Source organism: Hyperoodon ampullatus, assembly GCF_949752795.1.
Source record: "Hyperoodon ampullatus genome assembly, chromosome: 11".
NCBI classification, from domain to species: domain Eukaryota; kingdom Metazoa; phylum Chordata; class Mammalia; order Artiodactyla; family Ziphiidae; genus Hyperoodon; species Hyperoodon ampullatus.
The window spans coordinates 88,190,178-88,209,303 of NC_136924.1; the positions used below are offsets into that span (position 1 = coordinate 88,190,178).

General features: G+C 38.9%; 1 protein-coding gene across 6 annotated transcripts in view; it reads right to left on the reverse strand.

Moving 5' to 3' along the window:
* The window catches only part of PIK3C2G (phosphatidylinositol-4-phosphate 3-kinase catalytic subunit type 2 gamma), a gene marked incomplete at both ends in the record, with an annotated part of 352,092 nt that overhangs the window by 58,521 nt on the left and 274,445 nt on the right, over nt 1-19,126 (reverse strand). For all 6 annotated transcript variants that reach the window (XM_079715212.1, XM_079715210.1, XM_079715209.1 and 3 more), the window contains one exon: nt 6,346-6,421. In XM_079715212.1, the coding sequence (XP_079571338.1) occupies nt 6,346-6,421 (76 nt within the window). The remainder of the gene's footprint in view (nt 1-6,345; nt 6,422-19,126) is intronic.

Genomic DNA, 19,126 nt, shown 5'->3' on the forward strand with positions numbered 1-19,126 from the left:
AAAAAAATACCTAGAAGCAAATGACAATGGAGACATGACGACCCAAAACCTATGGGACGCAGCAAAAGCAGTTCTAAGGGGGAAGTTTATAGCAATACAATCCCACCTTAAGAAACAGGAAACATCTTGAGTAAACAACGTGACCCTGCACCTAAAGCAATTAGAGAAAGAAGAACAAAAAACCCCCAAAGTTAGCAGAAGGAAAGAAATCATAAAGATCACATCAGAAATAAATGAAAAAGAAATGAAGGAAACGATAGCAAAGATCAATAAAACTAAAAGCTGGTTCTTTGAGAAGATAAACAAAATTGATAAACCATTAGCCAGACTCATCAAGAAAAAAAGGGAGAAGACTCAAATCAATAGAATTAGAAATGAAAAAGGAGAAGTAACAACTGACACTGCAGAAATACAAAAGATCATGAGAGATTACTACAAGCAACTCTATGCCAATAAAATGGACAACCTGGAAGAAATGGACAAATGCTTACAAATGCACAACCTGCCAAGACTGAATCAGGAAGAAATAGAAAATATGAACAGACCAATCACAAGCACTGAAATTGAAACTGTGATTAAAAATCTTCCAACAAACAAAAGCCCAGGACCAGATGGCTTCACAGGCGAATTCTATCAAGCATTTAGAGAAGAGCTAACACCTATCCTTCTCAAATTCTTCCAAAATATAGCAGAGGGAGGAACACTCCCATACTCATTCTATGAGGCCACCATCACCTTGATACCAAAACCAGACAAGGATGTCACAAAGAAAGAAAACTACAGGCCAATATCACTGATGAACATAGATGCAAAAATCCTCAACAAAATACTAGCAAACAGAATCCAACAGCACATTAAAAGGATCATACACCATGATCAAGTGGGGTTTATTCCAGGAATGCAGGGATTCTTCAATATACGCAAATCAATCAATGTGATACACCATATTAACAAATTGAAGGAGAAAAACCATATGATCATCTCAATAGATGCAGAGAAAGCTTTCGACAAAATTCAACACCCATTTATGATAAAAACCCTGCAGAAAGTAGGCATAGAGGGAACTTTCCTCAACATAATGAAGGCCATATATGACAAACCCACAGCCAGCATCGTCCTCAATGGTGAAAAACTGAAACCATTTCCACTAAGATCAGGAACAAGACAAGGTTTCCAACTCTCACCACTCTTATTCAACATAGTTTTGGAAGTTTTAGCCGCAGCAATCAGAGAAGAAAAGGAAATAAAAGGAATCCAAATCGGAAAAGAACAAGTAAAGCTGTCACTGTTTGCAGATGACATGATAATATACATAGAGAATCCTAAAGATGCTACCAGAAAACTACTAGAGCTCATCAATGAATTTGGTAAAGTAGCATGATACAACATTAATGCACAAAAATCTCTGGCATTCCTATATACTAATGATGAAAAATCTGAAAGTGAAATCAAGAAAACACTCCCATTTACCATTGCAACAAAAAGAATAAAATATCTGGGAATAAACCTACCTAAGGAGACAAAAGACCTGTATGCAGAAAATTATAAGACACTGATGAAAGAAATTAAAGATGATACAAATAGATGGAGAGATGTACCATGTTCTTGGATTGGAAGAATCAACATTGTGAAAATGACTCTACTACCCAAAGCAATCTACAGATTCAATGCAATCCCTATCAAACTACCACTGGCATTTTTCACAGAACGAGAACAAAAAATTTCACAATTTGTATGGAAACACAAAAGACCCCGAATAGCCAAAGCAATCTTGAGAAAGAAAATCTGAGCTGGAGGAATCAGGCTCCCTGACTTCAGACTATCCTACAAAGCTACAGTAATCAAGACAGTATGGTACTGGCACAAAAACAGAAAGATAGATCAATGGAACAGGATAGAAAGCCCAGAGATAAACCCACGGACATATGGTCACCTTATCTTTGATAAAGGAGGCAGGAATGTACAGTGGAGAAAGGACAGCCTCTTCAATAAGTGGTGCTGGGAAAACTGGACAGGGACATGTAAAAGTATGAGATTAGATCACTCCCTAATACCATACACAAAAATAAGCTCAAAATGGATTAAAGACCTAAATGTAAGGCCAGACACTATCAAACTCTTAGAGGAAAACATAGGTAGAACACTCTATGACATAAATCACAGCAAGATCCTTTTGGACCCACCTCCTAGAGAAATGGAAATAAAGACAAAAATAAACACATGGGACCTAATGAAAGTTAAAAGCTTTTGCACAGCAAAGGAAACCATAAACAAGACCAAAAGATAACCCTCAGAATGGGAGAAAATATTTGCAAATGAAGCAACTGACAAAGGATTAATCTCCAAAATTTATAAGCAGCTCATGCAGCTCAATAACAAAAAAACAAACAACCCAATCCAAAAATGGGCAGAAGACTTAAATAGACATTTCTCCAAAGAAGATATACAGACTGCCAACAAACACATGAAAGGATGCTCAACATCTTTACTCATTAGAGAAATGCAAATCAAAACTACAATGAGATATCATCTCACATCAGTCAGAATGGCCATCATCAAAAAATCTAGAAACAATAAATGCTGGAGAGGGTGTGGAGAAAAGGGAACACTCTTGCACTGCTGGTGGGAATGTGAATTGGTACAGCCCCTATGGAGAACGGTATGGAGGTTCCTTAAAAAACTACAAATAGAACTACCATATGACCCAGCAATCCCACTACTGGGCATATACCCTGAGAAAACCATAATTCAAAAAGAGACATGTACCAAAATGTTCATAGCAGCCCTATTTACAATAGCCCGGAGATGGAAACAACCTAAGTGTCCATCATCGGATGAATGGGTAAAGAAGATGTGGCACATATATACAATGGAATATTACTCAGCCATAAAAAGAAACGAAATTGAGCTATTTGTAATGAGGTGGATGGACCTAGAGCCTGTCATACAGAGTGAAGTAAGTCAGAAAGAGAAAGACAAATACTGTATGCTGACACATATATATGGAATTTAAGAAAAAAAAATGTCATGAAGAACATAGGGGTAAGACAGGAATAAACACACAGACCTACTAGAGAATGGACTTGAGGATATGGGGAGGGGGGAGGGTAAGCTGTGACAAAGTGAAAGAGCGGTATGGACATATATACACTACCAAACGTAAGGTAGATAGATAGTGGGAAGCAGCCGCATAGCACAGGGAGATCAGCTCGGTGCTTTGTGACCACCTGGAGGGGTGGGATAGGGAGGGTGGGAGGGAGACGCAAAAGGGAGGGGATATGGGAACATATGTATATGTATAACTGATTAAATTTGTTATAAAACAAAAAATAAAAAATAAAATAATAATAAAAAAAAAAGATGGGGAAGGTGGAGCAGGAGTCAAGTGATCTAGGCAGAGAAAATTGAATTTGTGAGGTACTGAGGATCTTGTCTTAGTTGAAAAACTGAAAAAAGATAGGAATCTAGATGGGGAAGGATCTGATATTAGACTGGGAAGGCAAATCTGTGGGTGCCAGATTCTGCTATGATGCATCAGGAGGATTTTGGTCTTTTTCCAAAGAGCTGGGCACGCTACATAATTTATGGGGCTCAGTGAAATAAAAGTGCAAAATGAAGGGGCTTCCCTGGTGGCGCAGTGGTTGAGAGTCCACCTGCCGATGCAGGGGACACGGGTTCGTGCCCCGGTCCGGGAAGATCCCACATGCTGCGGAGCAGCTGGGCCCGTGAGCCATGGCCGCTGAGCCTGCGTGTCCGGAGCCTGTGCTCCGCAACGGGAGAGGCCACAACAGTGAGAGGCCCGTGTACCACCAAAAAAAAAAAAAAATGCAAACTGAAAATTCAGAGCCCTTTTTACAGAAATTATTAAGAATTTCAGTACAGTGACAGCAGGATTGTTCTAAGCACTGTGCTTTGTATGACTGCATAGGTTACAAGCCCATGATGTTGCCCCTGCCTAAAGGCAATGAGAAGCCAAGGAAAAGGGTTAAGTAGAGGAGAGAAGTGATTGGCTGGCACTTGAAAAAATTAAATTCTTCTGTTGTTCTACAAGGCACATTAAGTTAGTGAGTAAAGGCAAAGGAATATGAATATCTCCCAGATGCAGGACTATAAGTGATTTCTAATATGATCTTTATAAGTCATGTGCCTAGATACATAGGTGTCCAGAATCCACTCTCAATCCATTAGTTGCGGTAGTAAAATGGTAAAGTCTGGGATTTTTGCTTAAGGTCATCCTATTTAAACCATTATTTAAATACACTTGAATAATTTTATCCTCGAATCATTTAACAACATAAGCTCAAAGTTTCAACTAGTTGACAAGAATTATGCTTAAAATAATATTGTGCTTCTTGTTTAGAATCAACTGATATTCTGTGACAAAAGTATTACCATTAAGAATTGAGAAGTATGAAAGAGGAAATAATTTAAAGCATACAAGAAGGAACAACTTCCTGCTAATCCTTGTTTGTTGTAATGATTTGCATATCCTGCTTAAAAGGTGTGTTCTGTTGTTTTAAGATAACAAGCTGTATTTCATAGGCAGCCTGTATTTAAAAATATTGAGAATCAAATCTTTTGCTCATTACCACTGATGAAACAAATCCTGAGTACTGTATGATGTAGTAAGATATAAGCAAACCAGAAAAAAAAAGAATTCTCAAGCAACTATTTTAGTTTTTACGATAAGAATCCTAAATTTTTTGTGTGTATGTATTTTATGTATGTGTATGTATTTTAAAACACCTTATAATAATCACCAAATTTAAACACTTGGTAGTAATCCACAGTTTACTTTTTGAAACACAGAGAAAGAATTTTCTTTAAGGCCTTTAATAACAAAATAGAGGCCAATCTAGTAGCTTTTTCTTAAAGTTTGACATCTCTAGAAATTGGCAACTTTATTATTATTGGTTTTTTCAACCTGTTTAATGCAAGTTTATAAATATTGATTGTGAAAATCTCCCCAGCTAATACTATTTTTTTAAAGATATTTGTTGTATAATTTGTAAATTATGACAATAAAAATATTTTATATTGTGGGCATAATTCTTCTTTAGATACATGCTATAAAATGTAAGAAATTACCTTACTTAATATTGTTTATGGTTTGACTATATAAAGCATCTTAGAGAGTAACGTTACATGAGTAAAATGTGGGGAATAACAGTGGTACAATTCTCATATATTAAATTAGGATTTGTTAGTATAGAGCAATGCATAATGGGGAAGTGAGTCCTTGATTTAAAGTTACTCTCAGTCTAACAGGAGAAACAAGGCAGACACAAAAATAAATATGTAACAATAAACAGTCACACTATAAGACCTGACCTGGCTGTACAGAACTGTAGACCTGAGGGTTAAATATCTAGGATGTCAGATACAGGCAGAGGTAATGAGCAGATGGGCCTAATCTTAAAGGCAGAGAATCGGAAGGTGGATGTGGATAAAACTCAGACTGGGAGCTGCAAAGGAAAGGGGGGTAAGCCCTAGCAAACTATGGGTTTGCAAATCTTACGTGAGATAAAAACCAGTATCAGTGTTAGATGGCCACTGGCAATGGAATTATATTACGAATGCTTAAGATTGATAGGACATTCTAATATTTTAACGGCTGAGATGCTCTTGGCTTCACATAAGAGAAAACTAGAGATAACTTAAGCACAAATGGAGATGAACAAATGGGTAAAGACCCATCCCCAAGCATGGAATTTAACCTAGGCCTCTCAAAAAAATAAGTAATATTTTAAACTGTCAAAAAAAAAAAAAGATTGATAGGACATTCAAAAAGAGTCTCTGCCAATCTAGGTGAGACGATAGAAAAATTAATTAGAATTAACATATATTTGGCAGAGAATAGGGTGGATAATTGTGCTGGTTTAGTTTGGGATCCTGGTAATAAAAGAATTCATGAGGGAGGTGGAATAATTATTGAGCTTTAAAAGATAAGAGTGAAACTGCTAGATAACTCATGATCATTATTATTGCCTAATATTTATTTTTGTTGCTTCCAAATATGTTGAGTAAACTGTAAGACTTACCTGCAGGGGAAAACAGGACTTCTGCCTCTGAAATGCAATTCCATCTCAATGCACAATTAGTTGAAATGAGTTAATAGTGTGATACCATGTAGTTATTATAATTGGGCAAAATATCTGGGTTTAATTTAACTTGATAGACATATTCTAAGGAGTTAAAAAGTTTTGAAGTGGTTAGAAAAGACTCTTAAGGCCTTATTCTTAAAAAGAGATTTTAATTTGAAAAATAGAAAATTATAGTTATGATTTTTTGTACAATTATATTGAAACAATAATTGCACATAGAAATAATGATAAAATTACTTGCCTAAGTCCACAGGTGATGATTCTTCCATTGTTTGTTCCACAGGCTCAGAGAGGAAAAAACTAAGTACACAATCACTCTGAAAAATAAGGCAAAATAAAATATTTTTTCATATCTTACATTTATTTATTGTTCCTGTTCCCTAGTATTTAAAAACATTGACCCTAATATATAATGTTTATAGATACCTGTTTTATTTATAGATATATGTATATTTACAGATTCCATAAGTAGAAAAGAATATACTGGGAAGTTTATTAAGTCAATGCTATAATTTTACACCAAGTTAAACTTAACTTTCATGAGATTAGATATCTGGTTATTTGATATTTCTTTAAGAGGTTCAGGTGTGCTCTGTTTTTAGAGCTCACCATATGTTTATATTCTTGAACTTTACAATTATGCATGAATCTCACACCTCCTTTTTCTAGAAAATGTGTACCACTGGACAAAGCTTTTGAAGAAAAATTACTCTCAGTAGGACACAGGTACTCAGTGAAAACTCATTACTCCTCAAGGTTCAATTCTAGAAATGCTCACTAATTACTGACTACACCAATGCCATAGAGGAACGTTAGGGGATATTTAGAAACAGAAAGATGCAAAAGGTGACCCCTCTCTTTAGAACACAATCTAGTGGAGGAAACAGATTGTATTGAATGCTTTAATAGAAATTCTAGCTCTGTTTAATTTTAGAACAAAGAAGTGAGTGTGCTTCTCTTTTAAACTGAGATTGTCACAAACAAACTGACATTTAACCTGGGCTCCAAATGAATGGGCTAACTGGTGAATCAGAATAACTTTTCCTTAGTGACACGGACACACATTTTGTTTTAAGCCATTATATGACCAAAGCAACCCTTCCTATATTATTATCTGAAGGGTACCACTAAATAATTGATTATTTCTTTTGACTATCATAAGCTGATGCCATAGTACCTACAAAGCTGCCTGACATTCTACCCAGTTAGCCTTCATTCTGTGCAACGGCCTTTAAAACCTCTTCCAGAAACTTAAACTTCCAACTCTGACTCCTTCTTTGCTGATGATTTTGTCTCCACTCTAGAGAAAATAAAAGGCAGATGGAAACTCCTATATTTCCTGCTACAAAATCTACAGCTGCACAAATCCACTTTTTCTCTTTTTTTCCACTACACAGGAAGAAGTGTCTCTCTTCTCATCTATTATAAGTTGAATACTACCCTCTGAAAATTTATATGTTGAAGTCCTAACCCACAGTAGCTCAGAATGTGATCTTATTTGGAAATAGCGTAATCGCAGATGTAATTAGTTAAGTTAGGTTGAGGTCATACTGGTGGAGGCTGGACCTCTAATCCAATATAAAAAGGGAAAATTTAGACACATTCATGTAGCAAAGATGATGTGAAGAGACATAGGGAAGAGATGGCCATCTACCATCTGTAAGCCATGGACAGAGGCCTGAAATAGAATTTTCCTCACAGCAGTCAGAAGGAACCAACCCAGTCGACACCTTGATTTCAGGCTTCCAGCTTCCAGAACTGTGAGACAATGCATTTCTGTTGTTTACGTCACCCAGTTTGTGGTACTTTTGCTATGGCAGCCCTAACAAACTCAGACATCATCCAATGCTGATCACGTCTGTGTCCTAGATTCTATTCCTTCCTCCTCAAGAACCTTGTAGAATATCCCAATCTATACTTTAGTGCCTTTTTCTTCCTCCCTTCCTTCCTCCCCCTTTCTCTCTTTCTTTCCTTCCTTCCTTCCTCCCTTCCTTTTTTTTTTCTTCCTTTCTTCCTTCCTTCCTTCCTTCCTTTTCTTTTTCTTCCTCCCTTCTTTCCTTCCTTCCTCCCTCCCTCCCGCCAATATCAAGTGTGGCCAACTATCTCCATTTTAACAACTAACAAACAGATGAGTCAAACCACACAAAGTACACTCACACAAAAATAATGTCACTAGTGCTCCTTTCAAGTCCTATTATTTTTCTCCTCTTTGACACAAACTTATGGAAAGAGTTGTCAGCACTCACACTGGTTCCTCTTCTTCAACTTTCACTCACTTTATGACCTATCACACTCAGGTTTCTGTCATTAATCGTCCTCTGAAAATGCTCTTACAATCATTTCTTTTTTCTTTTTTTTATTATTAGTTTCTGCTTTATAACAAAGTGAATCAGTCATACATATATATCTGTTCCCACATCCCTTCCCGCTTGCATCCACCTCCCTCCCACCCTCTCTATCCCACCCCTCCAGGCGGTCACAAAGCACCGAGCTGATCTCCCTGTGCTATGCGGCTGCTTCCCACTATCTATCTACCTTACATTTGGTACTGTCCATGCCTCTCTCTCGCTTTGTCACAGCTTACCCTACCCCCCCTCCCCATATCCTCAAGTCCATTCTCAAGTAGGTCTGTGTCTTTATTCCTGTTTTACCCCTAGGTTCTTCATGACATTTTTTTTCTTAAATTCCATATATATGTGTTAGCATATGGTATTTGTCTTTCTCTTTCTGACTTACTTCACTCTGTATGACAGACTCTAGGTCTATCCACCTCATTACAAATAGCTCAGTGTTGTTTCTTTTTATGGCTGAGTAATATTCCATTGTATATATGTGCCACATCTTCTTTACCCATTCATCCGATGATGGACACTTAGGTTGTTTCCAGCTCCGGGCTATTGTGAATAGAGCTGCAATGAAAATTTTGGTACATGTCTCTTTTTGAATTATGGTTTTCTCAGGGTATATGCCTAGTAGTGGGATTGCTGGGTCATATGGTAGTTCTATTTTTAGTTTTTTAAGGAACCTCCATACCGTTCTCCATAGGGGCTGTACCAATTCACATTCCCACCAGCAGTGCAAGAGTGTTCCCTTTTCTCCACACCCTCTCCAGCATTTATTGTTTCTAGATTTTTTGATGATGGCCATTCTGACTGATGTGAGATGATATCTCATTGTAGTTTTGATTTGCATTTCTCTAATGATTAATGATGTTGAGCATTCTTTCATGTGTTTGTTGGCAGTCTGTATATCTTCTTTGGAGAAATGTCTATTTAAGTCTTCTGCCCATTTTTGGATTGGGTTGTTTGTTTTTTTGCTATTGAGCTGCATGAGCTGCTTATAAATTTTGGAGATTAATCCTTTGTCAGTTGCTTCATTTGCAAATATTTTCTCCCATTCTGAGGGTTATCTTTTGGTCTTGTTTATGGTTTCCTTTGCTGTGCAAAAGCTTTGAAGTTTCATTAGGTCCCATTTGTTTATCTTTGTTTTTATTTCCATTTCTCTAGGAGGTGGGTCCAAAAGGATCTTGCTGTGATTTATGTCATAGAGTGTTCTGCCTATGTTTTCCTCTAAGAGTTTGATAATTTCTGGCCTTACATTTAGGTCTTTAATCCATTTTGAGCTTATTTTTGTGTATGGTATTAGGGAGTGATCTAATCTCATACTTTTACATGTCCCTGTCCAGTTTTCCCAGCACCACTTATTGAAGAGGCTGTCCTTTCTCCACTGTACATTCCTGCCTCCTTTATCAAAGATAAGGTGACCATATGTCCGTGGGTTTATCTCTGGGCTTTCTATCCTGTTCCATTGATCTATCTTTCTGTTTTTGTGCCAGTACCATACTGTCTTGATTACTGTAGCTTTGTAGGATAGTCTGAAGTCAGGGAGCCTGATTCCTCCAGCTCCATTTTTCTTTCTCAAGATTGCTTTGGCTATTCGGGGTCTTTTGTTTTTCCAAACAAATTGTGAAATTTTTTGTTCTAGTTCTGTGAAAAATGCCAGTGGTAGTTTGATAGGGATTGCATTGAATCTGTAGATTGCTTTGGGTAGTAGAGTCATTTTCACAATGTTGATTCTTCCAATCCAAGAACATGGTACATCTCTCCATCTATTTGTATCATCTTTAATTTCTTTCATCAGTGTCTTATAATTTTCTGCATACAGGTCTTTTGTCTCCTTAGGTAGGTTTATTCCCAGATATTTTATTCTTTTTGTTGCAATGGTAAATGGGAGTGTTTTCTTGATTTCACTTTCAGATTTTTCATCATTAGTATATAGGAATGCCAGAGATTTTTGTGCATTAATGTTGTATCATGCTACTTTACCAAATTCATTGATGAGCTCTAGTAGTTTTCTGGTAGCATCTTTAGGATTCTCTATGTATATTATCATGTCATCTGCAAACAGTGACAGCTTTACTTGTTCTTTTCTGATTTGGATTCCTTTTATTTCCTTTGCTTCTCTGATTGCTGCGGCTAAAACTTCCAAAACTATGTTGAATAAGAGTGGTGAGAGTTGGAAACCTTGTCTTGTTCCTGATCTTAGTGGAAATGGTTTCAGTTTTTCACCATTGAGGACGATGCTGGCTGTGGGTTTGTCATATATGGCCTTCATTATGTTGAGGAAAGTTCCCTCTATGCCTACTTTCTGCAGGGTTTTTATCATAAATGGGTGTTGAATTTTGTCGAAAGCTTTCTCTGCATCTATTGAGATGATCATATGGTTTTTCTCCTTCAATTTGTTAATATGGTGTATCACATTGATTGATTTGCGTATATTGAAGAATCCCTGCATTCCTGGAATAAACCCCACTTGATCATGGTGTATGATCCTTTTAATGTGCTGTTGGATTCTGTTTGCTAGTATTTTGTTGAGGATTTTTGCATCTATGTTCATCAGTGATATTGGCCTGTAGTTTTCTTTCTTTGTGACATCCTTGTCTGGTTTTGGTATCAAGGTGATGGTGGCCTCATAGAATGAGTATGGGAGTGTTCCTCCCTCTGCTATATTTTGGAAGAATTTGAGAAGGATAGGTGTTAGCTCTTCTCTAAATGCTTGATAGAATTCGCCTGTGAAGCCATCTGGTCCTGGGCTTTTGTTTGTTGGAAGATTTTTAATCACAGTTTCAATTTCAGTGCTTGTGATTGGTCTGTTCATATTTTCTATTTCTTCCTGATTCAGTCTTGGCAGGTTGTGCATTTGTAAGCATTTGTCCATTTCTTCCAGGTTGTCCATTTTATTGGCATAGAGTTGCTTGTAGTAATCTCTCATGATCTTTTGTATTTCTGCAGTGTCAGTTGTTACTTCTCCTTTTTCATTTCTAATTCTATTGATTTGAGTCTTCTCCCTTTTTTTCTTGATGAGTCTGGCTAATGGTTTATCAATTTTGTTTATCTTCTCAAAGAACCAGCTTTTAGTTTTATTGATCTTTGCTATCGTTTCCTTCATTTCTTTTTCATTTATTTCTGATGTGATCTTTATGATTTCTTTCCTTCTGCTAACTTTGGGGGTTTTTTGTTCTTCTTTCTCTAATTGCTTTAGGTGCAGGGTCACGTTGTTTACTCAAGATGTTTCCTGTTTCTTAAGGTGGGATTGTATTGCTATAAACTTCCCCCTTAGAACTGCTTTTGCTGCGTCCCATAGGTTTTGGGTCGTCATGTCTCCATTGTCATTTGCTTCTAGGTATTTTTTTATTTCCTCTTTGATTTCTTCAGTGATCACTTCGTTATTAAGTAGTGTATTGTTTAGCCTCCATTTTCCTGTAATTGATGTCTAGTCTCATAGCATTGTGGTTGGAAAAGATACTTGATGCAATTTCAATTTTCTTAAATTTACCAAGGCTTGATTTGTGACCCAAGATATGATCTATCCTGGAGAATGTTCCATGAACACTTGAGAAAAATGTGTATTCTGTTGTTTTTGGATGGAATGCCCTATAAGTATCAATTAAGTCCATCTTGTTTAATGTATCATTTAAAGCTTGTGTTTCCTTATTTATTTTCATTTTGGATGATCTGTCCATTGGTGAAAGTGGGGTGTTGAAGTCCCCTACTATGAGTGTGTTACTGTCGATTTCCCTTTTTATGGCTGTTAGTATTTCCCTTATGTATTCAGGTGCTCCTATGTTGGGTGCATAAATATTTACAATTGTTATATCTTCTTCTTGGATCGATCCCTTGATCATTATGTAGTGTCCTTCTTTGTCTCTTCTAATAGTCTTTATTTTAAAGTCTATTTTGTCTGATCTGAGTATTGCTACTCCAGCTTTCTTCTGATTTCCATTTGCATGGAATATCTTTTTCCATCCCCTTACTTTCAATCTGTATGTGTCTCTAGGTCTGAAGTGGGTCTCTTGTAGACAGCATATATATGGGTCTTGTTTTTGTATCCATTCAGCCAATCTGTGTCTTTTGGTGGGAGCATTTAGTCCATTTACATTTAAGGTAATTATCGATATGTATGTTCCTATTCCCATTTTCTTCATTGTTTTGGGTTCGTTATTGTAGGTCTTTTCCTTCTGTTGTGTTTCTTGCCGAGAGAAGTTCCTTTAGCATTTGTTGTAAAGCTGGTTTGGTGGTGCTGAACTCTCTCAGCTTTTGCTTGTCTGTAAACGTTTTAATTTCTCCATCACATCTGAATGAGATCCTTGCTGGGTACAGTAATCTTGGTTGCAGGTTTTTCTCCTTCATCACTTTAAATATGTCCTGCCACTCCCTTCTGGCTTGTAGAGTTTCTGCTGAGAGATCAGCTGTTAACCTGATGGGGATTCCCTTGTGTGTTATTTGTTGTTTTTGCCTTGCTGCTTTTAATATGTTTTCTTTGTGTTTAATTTTTGACAGTTTGATTAATATGTGTCTTTGTATATTTCTTCTTGGATTTATTCTGTATGGGACTCTCTGTGCCTCCTGGACTTGATTAACTATTTCCTTTCCCATATTAGGGACGTTTTCAACTGTAATCTCTTCAAATATTTTCTCAGTCCCTTTCTTTTTGTCTTCTTCTGGAACCCCTATAGTTCGAATGTTGGTTCATTTAATGTTGTCCTAGAGGTCTCTGAGACTGTCCTCGGTTCTTTTCATTCTTTTTTCTTTATTCTGCTCTGCAGTAGTTATTTCTAGCATTTTATCTTCCATCTCACTTATCCGTTCTTCTGTCTCAGTTATTCTGCTATTGATCCCATCTAGAGTATTTTTCATTTCATTTATTGTGTTTTTAATCATTGCTTGATTCACCTTTAGTTCTTCTAGGTCCTTGTTAACTGTTTCTTGCATTTTGTCTATTCTGTTTCCAAGATTTTGGATCATCTTTACTATCATTATTCTGAATTGTTTTTCAGGTAGACTGCCTATTTCCTCTTCATTTGTTAGGTGTGATGGGTTTTTATCTTGCTCCTTCTCCTGCTGTGTGTTTTTCTGTCTTCTCATTTTGCTTATGTTACTGTGTTTGGGGTCTCATTTTTGCAGCCTTCAGGTTCGTAGTTCCCGTTGTTTTTGGTGTCTGTCCCCAGTGGCTAAGGTTGTTTCAGTGGGTTGTGTAGGCTTCCCGGTGGAGGGGAGTAGTGTCTGTGTTCTGGTGGATGAGGCTGGATCTTGTCTTTCTGGTGGACAGGTCCACGTCTGGTGGTGTGTTTTAGGGTGCTTGTGGCCTTATTATGTTTTTAGGCAGCCTCTCTGCTAATGGGTGGGGTTGTCTTCCTGTCTTGCCAGTTACTTGGCATAGGGTGACCAGCACTGTAGCTTGCTGGTCGTTGAGTGAAGCTGTGTGCTGGTGTTGAGATGGAGATCTCTGGGAGATTTTTTCCGCTTGATATTATGTGGAGCTGGGAGGTCTCTTGTGGACCAGTGTCCTGAATGGCTCTCCCACTTCAGAGGCACAGCACTGACTCCTGGCTGCAGCACCAAAAGCCTTTCATCTACCCGGCTCAGAATAAAAGGGAGAAAAAGTAGAAAGAAAAAATTAGTAGAAGAAAGAAAGAGAGAAAGACAGAAAGGAAAGAAGGAAGGAAGAAAGAAAGCAAGGAGGAAGGGAGCGAGGGAGGGAGGAAAGAAAAAGAAAGAAAAAGAAAGGAGGGAGGGAGGGAGGAAGGAGAGAAAGAAAGAAGGGAGGGAGTAAGGAAAGAAAGAAAGAAAGAAAGAAAAGGAGGGAGGAGTGAGGGAGGAAGGAAAGAAAGAAAGAAACAAAGAAACAAAGAAAGAAAAAGAAAGGAGGGAGGGGGAGGGAGGGAGGGAGGGGGAGGGAGGGAGGGAGGAAGGGAAAGTAGGAAAAAGATAAAGAAGATAAAGTAAAATAGAATAAAGTATGATAAAATATGTGTTATTAAAATAAAAAAGTAATTATTAAAAAATTTTTTTAAAAAACGGATGGATAGAACCCTGGGACAAATGGTGGAAGCAAAGCTATACAGAAAAAATCTCACACAGAAGCATACACATACACATTCACAAAAAGAGAACAAGGGGGAAAAATCGTAAATCTTGCTCTCAAAGTCCACCTCCTCAATTTGGGATAATTCGTTGTAAAAAGAGGAAAAGGGGAAAAAATTTTAAATCTTGTTCTCAAAGTCCACCTCCTCAATTTGGGATGATTCGTTGTCTATTCGTGTATTCCACAGATGCAGGGTACATCAAGTTGATTGTGGAGCTTTAATCCGCTGCTTCTGAGGCTGCACAGAGAGATTTCCCTGTCTCTTCTTTGTTCTCACAGCTCCCGTGTCTCAGCTTTGGATTTGGCCCCGCCTCTGCGTGTAGGTCCCCGGAGGGTGTCTTTCTTTGCTCAGACAGGACGGGGTTAAAGGAGCAGCTGATTCGGGGACTCTGGTTCACTCAGGCCGAGGGGAGGGAGGGGCATGGAGTGCGGGGCGAGCCTGCAGCGGCAGAGGCCGGCGTGACGTTGCACCAGCCCGAGGCGCGCCGTGCGCTCTCCCGGGGAAGCTGTCCCTGGATCCCGGGACCCCGGCAGTGGCGGGCTGCACAGGCTCCCCAGAAAGGGGGCGTGGACAGTGACCTGTGCTTGCACACAGGCCTCTTGGCGGCGGCAGCAGCAGCCCCAGCGTCCCACGCCTGTCTCTGGGGTCCGCGCTTTTAGCCGCGGCTCGAGCCCGTCTCTGGAGTTCCTTTAAGCAGCGCTCTTAATCCCCTCTCCTCGCGCACCAGGAAACAAAGAGGGAAGAAAACGTCTCCTGCCTCTTCGGCAGCTCCAGATTTTTTCCCCGGACTCCCTCCGGGCTAGCCGTGGCGCACTAACCCCTTCAGGCTCTCTTCCCGCCGCCAACCCCAGTCCTCTCCCTGCGCTCTGACTGAAACCCGATACCCGAGCCTCAGCTCCCATCCCCGCCCGCCCCGGCGGCCGAGCAGAGAAGCCTGTCGGGCTCGTGAGTGCCTGTCAGCACCGATCCTCTGTGCGGGAATCTCCGCTTTGCCTTCCACACCCCTGTGGCTGTGCTCTCCTCCGCTACTCCGAAGCTTTCCCCCTCCACCACCCGCAGTCTCCACCCGCGAAGGGGCTTCCTAGTGTGTGGAAACCATTCCTCCTTCACGGCTCCCTCCCACTGGTTCAGGTCCCGTCCCTATCCTTTTGTCTCTGTTTATTCTTTTTTCTTTTGCCCTACCCAGGTACGTGGGGAGTTTCTTGCCTTTTGGGGGGTCTGAGGTCTTCTGTCAGCGTTCAGTAGGTGTTCTGTAGGAGTTGTTCCACGTGTAGATGAATTTCTGATGTATCTGTGGGGAGGAAGGTAATCTCCGCGTTTTACTCTTCCGCCATCTTCCCCCGGGACCTTCTGGTCTAGGAGAGTCTCCTGGAGAGGCGGGAGGTGGGCGGGCGCAGCGGCAGCGTCGCTCCTTCTACCACCCGGAAGCCGGTGCTGGAGGCGCAGTTAGCTCATTAGCGCCAACACCTGGCCCCTGCCAACAGCCTGCAGGTGTGCTGGGATGCCTCAGACCAAACAGCTAACTGGGCAGGGACACAGCCCCATCCATCAGCAGACAGGCTGCCTAAAGACTTCCTGAGTCCACAGCCTCCTCTAGACACAGCCTAGCCCTCCAGAGAGCCATCATTTCTCTTTTTAAGGTCATTTTCTCACCTAAATCCAATGGAGATTTTCTTGGCCCTTATATAACTACTCCATTTTTGGTGAAAAACTCTCTTTCACTTGCTTTCTTGATAGCAAGTTCTCCCAGTTTTTCTTCCATTTGTCCTGCCATCTCTTCTTAGACTTTTTTCAGGCTCCTTTTCCTTTTGCTAATAACTTAAATTCTAGCGTCCCTCACTTCTAGGCCCACCTCTCTCATTACTCTAACACGTTCTTTCCGTGTGATGTTATCCCTTTTGGTGCCTTCTATAATGATGCACAAATCTAGACCTTTATCTCAGATCTATCTCTTGAGTCTCAGCCCTCTACATTAAAATGTCTTTTTATTGGCTTCCTTGACTGTTCTAAAGATAATTAAAACCCCCAAACTATACAACTACATGCATTTTCGTTCCCCTCAATTTGCTACTTCTTCCTGTATCCAGGCTCAAAATAATGTATATCGTTTTGGACTCTCCATTCTCCCTACCCCACACAAAAAGTTAAATGATAAGTCCTATTGATTTCACCTCCTAAATACTTCACTTATCCATTTCTTCCCTCCAGGTATACTGTCGTCTTCCTTGTTCTAGTATCATCACTTCTCACCTAAGTTACAGCAAGTGTTCCCGACTCTTATCTTGCTACCCTTTAATTCAGTCTATTTGTCACACAATTATCTTTCAAAATAAAAATCTAATAATTAACTGCTTAAAACCCAGAAGTGACTCCCCATTGCTCTTAAGCAAAAAGATCAACTGCTTAACAAGGCTTGTAAGACCTTTCTTGAATGGGATCTTGCTCATTTCCCTATCTTCATCTCTCACCATTTTTCTTCTAGTGTATTGACTATACTGAATTATATTTCCTCAAGTGTGTCATGCTCTTTTATCTCTCTGTTTTTCTACATGCTCTTTTCTCCATCCTTTCCACCTCTGTCCACCCATTTGCCCAAGTTTTATCATATTCTCTCTTCTCTACTCTTTTAGCCTAGTCAGTGAGATATCAAGAGCAGAGATCATTTACTCACTCATATTTAATATAGTATTTTTACTCAATAACTATTTATTAACAGAAACTGAGATCTGTCTTCAGATATAGAACACATTGGTCTTCTAATGCAAATATTTTTATCTATGTAGCAGTTTTATGCATCATTGTAATCTAGTTAATTTGCAATTTTTATATCTACATATTGATCTCTTGTGAACTTGTATAATAATCTATCCTCAAGAAATATATCCATCTTCAGGAAGCTGACCAAAGCAAGTTTTTTAGTTTGAAAGTCTGAAATCAAATTTCAGAATTTGTTGAAGGAAATTTGACCTTCTTTGGCTTTTGACAACCAGTCAATTATTATTCTCTGGCAACATTTTGACCTCACCTCCTAATGGTTATTAAACTTCAAGAGTAGGCAGAATATCTTCCCAATTAGTGTCTGAAATGTCACCAATAACTAATTATTCCCTTGTATTTACACTGTCATATCCTTGAAACCTACATTTGTAATTCCAGGTGTGGGTGACATGCTGAATACTACTTCCTTAATGTCACAATATTGTTTTCATTCTTGAGGAAAAGCATGATCCAGTGTCAATGGAAGGAAGAAATCAATAAAAATGATTAAGAAGATAGAAAAAGTAGTATTGCTTGATTTCAAAATAATCAATTAAATTTTCTCCTCAGATTTGGTTTTACTTATGTACATGTATCCCACAGCTTTTTAGTACATTGCACTACTGGATAGTTTGGAGAATTATAGAAATGTTAGTGCTACAGTTGCTTTCACTGATAACCTGAACCAGTGTTTTCAGTTGGGTTTGTACTGACCACTGAGCAGTGTGGCTATATTTACTTGTGTAGGTTGTATACTGAGCAACTCTAGGGGTGCCATTTTTACATTGACTATAGATATAATCCTAGTCTGCAGGGCTTTCCATATGTAGAGCTGCCAGATATAACAAATAAAAACAGATGATGCCCATGCAATATTTTCAATATACTTACACTAAAAAAATTTATTTGTTTATCTCAAATTCAAAGTTAACTGGGCAGCCTGCATTTTATCAAGCTATCTGACAATTTGAGATGCTTAAAGATGTATGGGCACACTTTTGGCTGTCTCAATGACTGGAGGGTACAATTGGCAATTAATGAGCAAGGCCACTTATCTTAAATATTCTGAAATACCAACAATATTCTCTCATTATTAAGAATGTTGTTTTTCTGGGGACTTCCCTGGTGGTCCAGTGGCTTGCGCTCCCAATGCAGGGGGCCTGGGTTCGATCCCTGGTCAGGGAACTAGATCCTACATGCTGCAACTAAGACTTGGCACAGCCAAATAAGTAAATATTTAAAAAAAAAGAATGTTGCTTTTCTGTTTAATTATTCAAATGGTAATAGTTTTCTTGAGGAAAAGCTCTGAAATTAACTACTTCATTCTAGAAATGAGAAAACTGAATGCCAGATGGCATAAGTGGTTGACTGATTGAGATTAGTATCAAAAAAAGAATGTAGAGTGAATCAGTAAGCCCAGGCCCACCTGTGTTACCACTGCCAATGACCTACAGATGTGAAGAATACATATGGAGATAGGTGGGAGATGTGCCTAGAGAGAGTTTCATAGGAGTCCTAGAGCATGCTGGTTTTCTGCACAAGCTTAAAGCTACTGGGACCTATTGATGAGTTTTAAACAGAAAAACATCATGATCAGATATTTCTTAGAAAGTTGACAGTGCAGCATTGTGGAGCAAAGAAAAAACAGCAGTCAGCCTTGGAGAATGTCATCAGCAAAGCTCCTTATAAGCTCAACATATTATATTCTCTGAACAGTCCCTTCTGCTTTCAAGTTTCTGAAATGGTAGTAGTGCTGTCTCACATTCCCTTTATAACCCTGGTCCTGGGGATGGAGTAGGTATCCTCCTTGCATCTCCTTGATCTTCCAATCTCCACACTT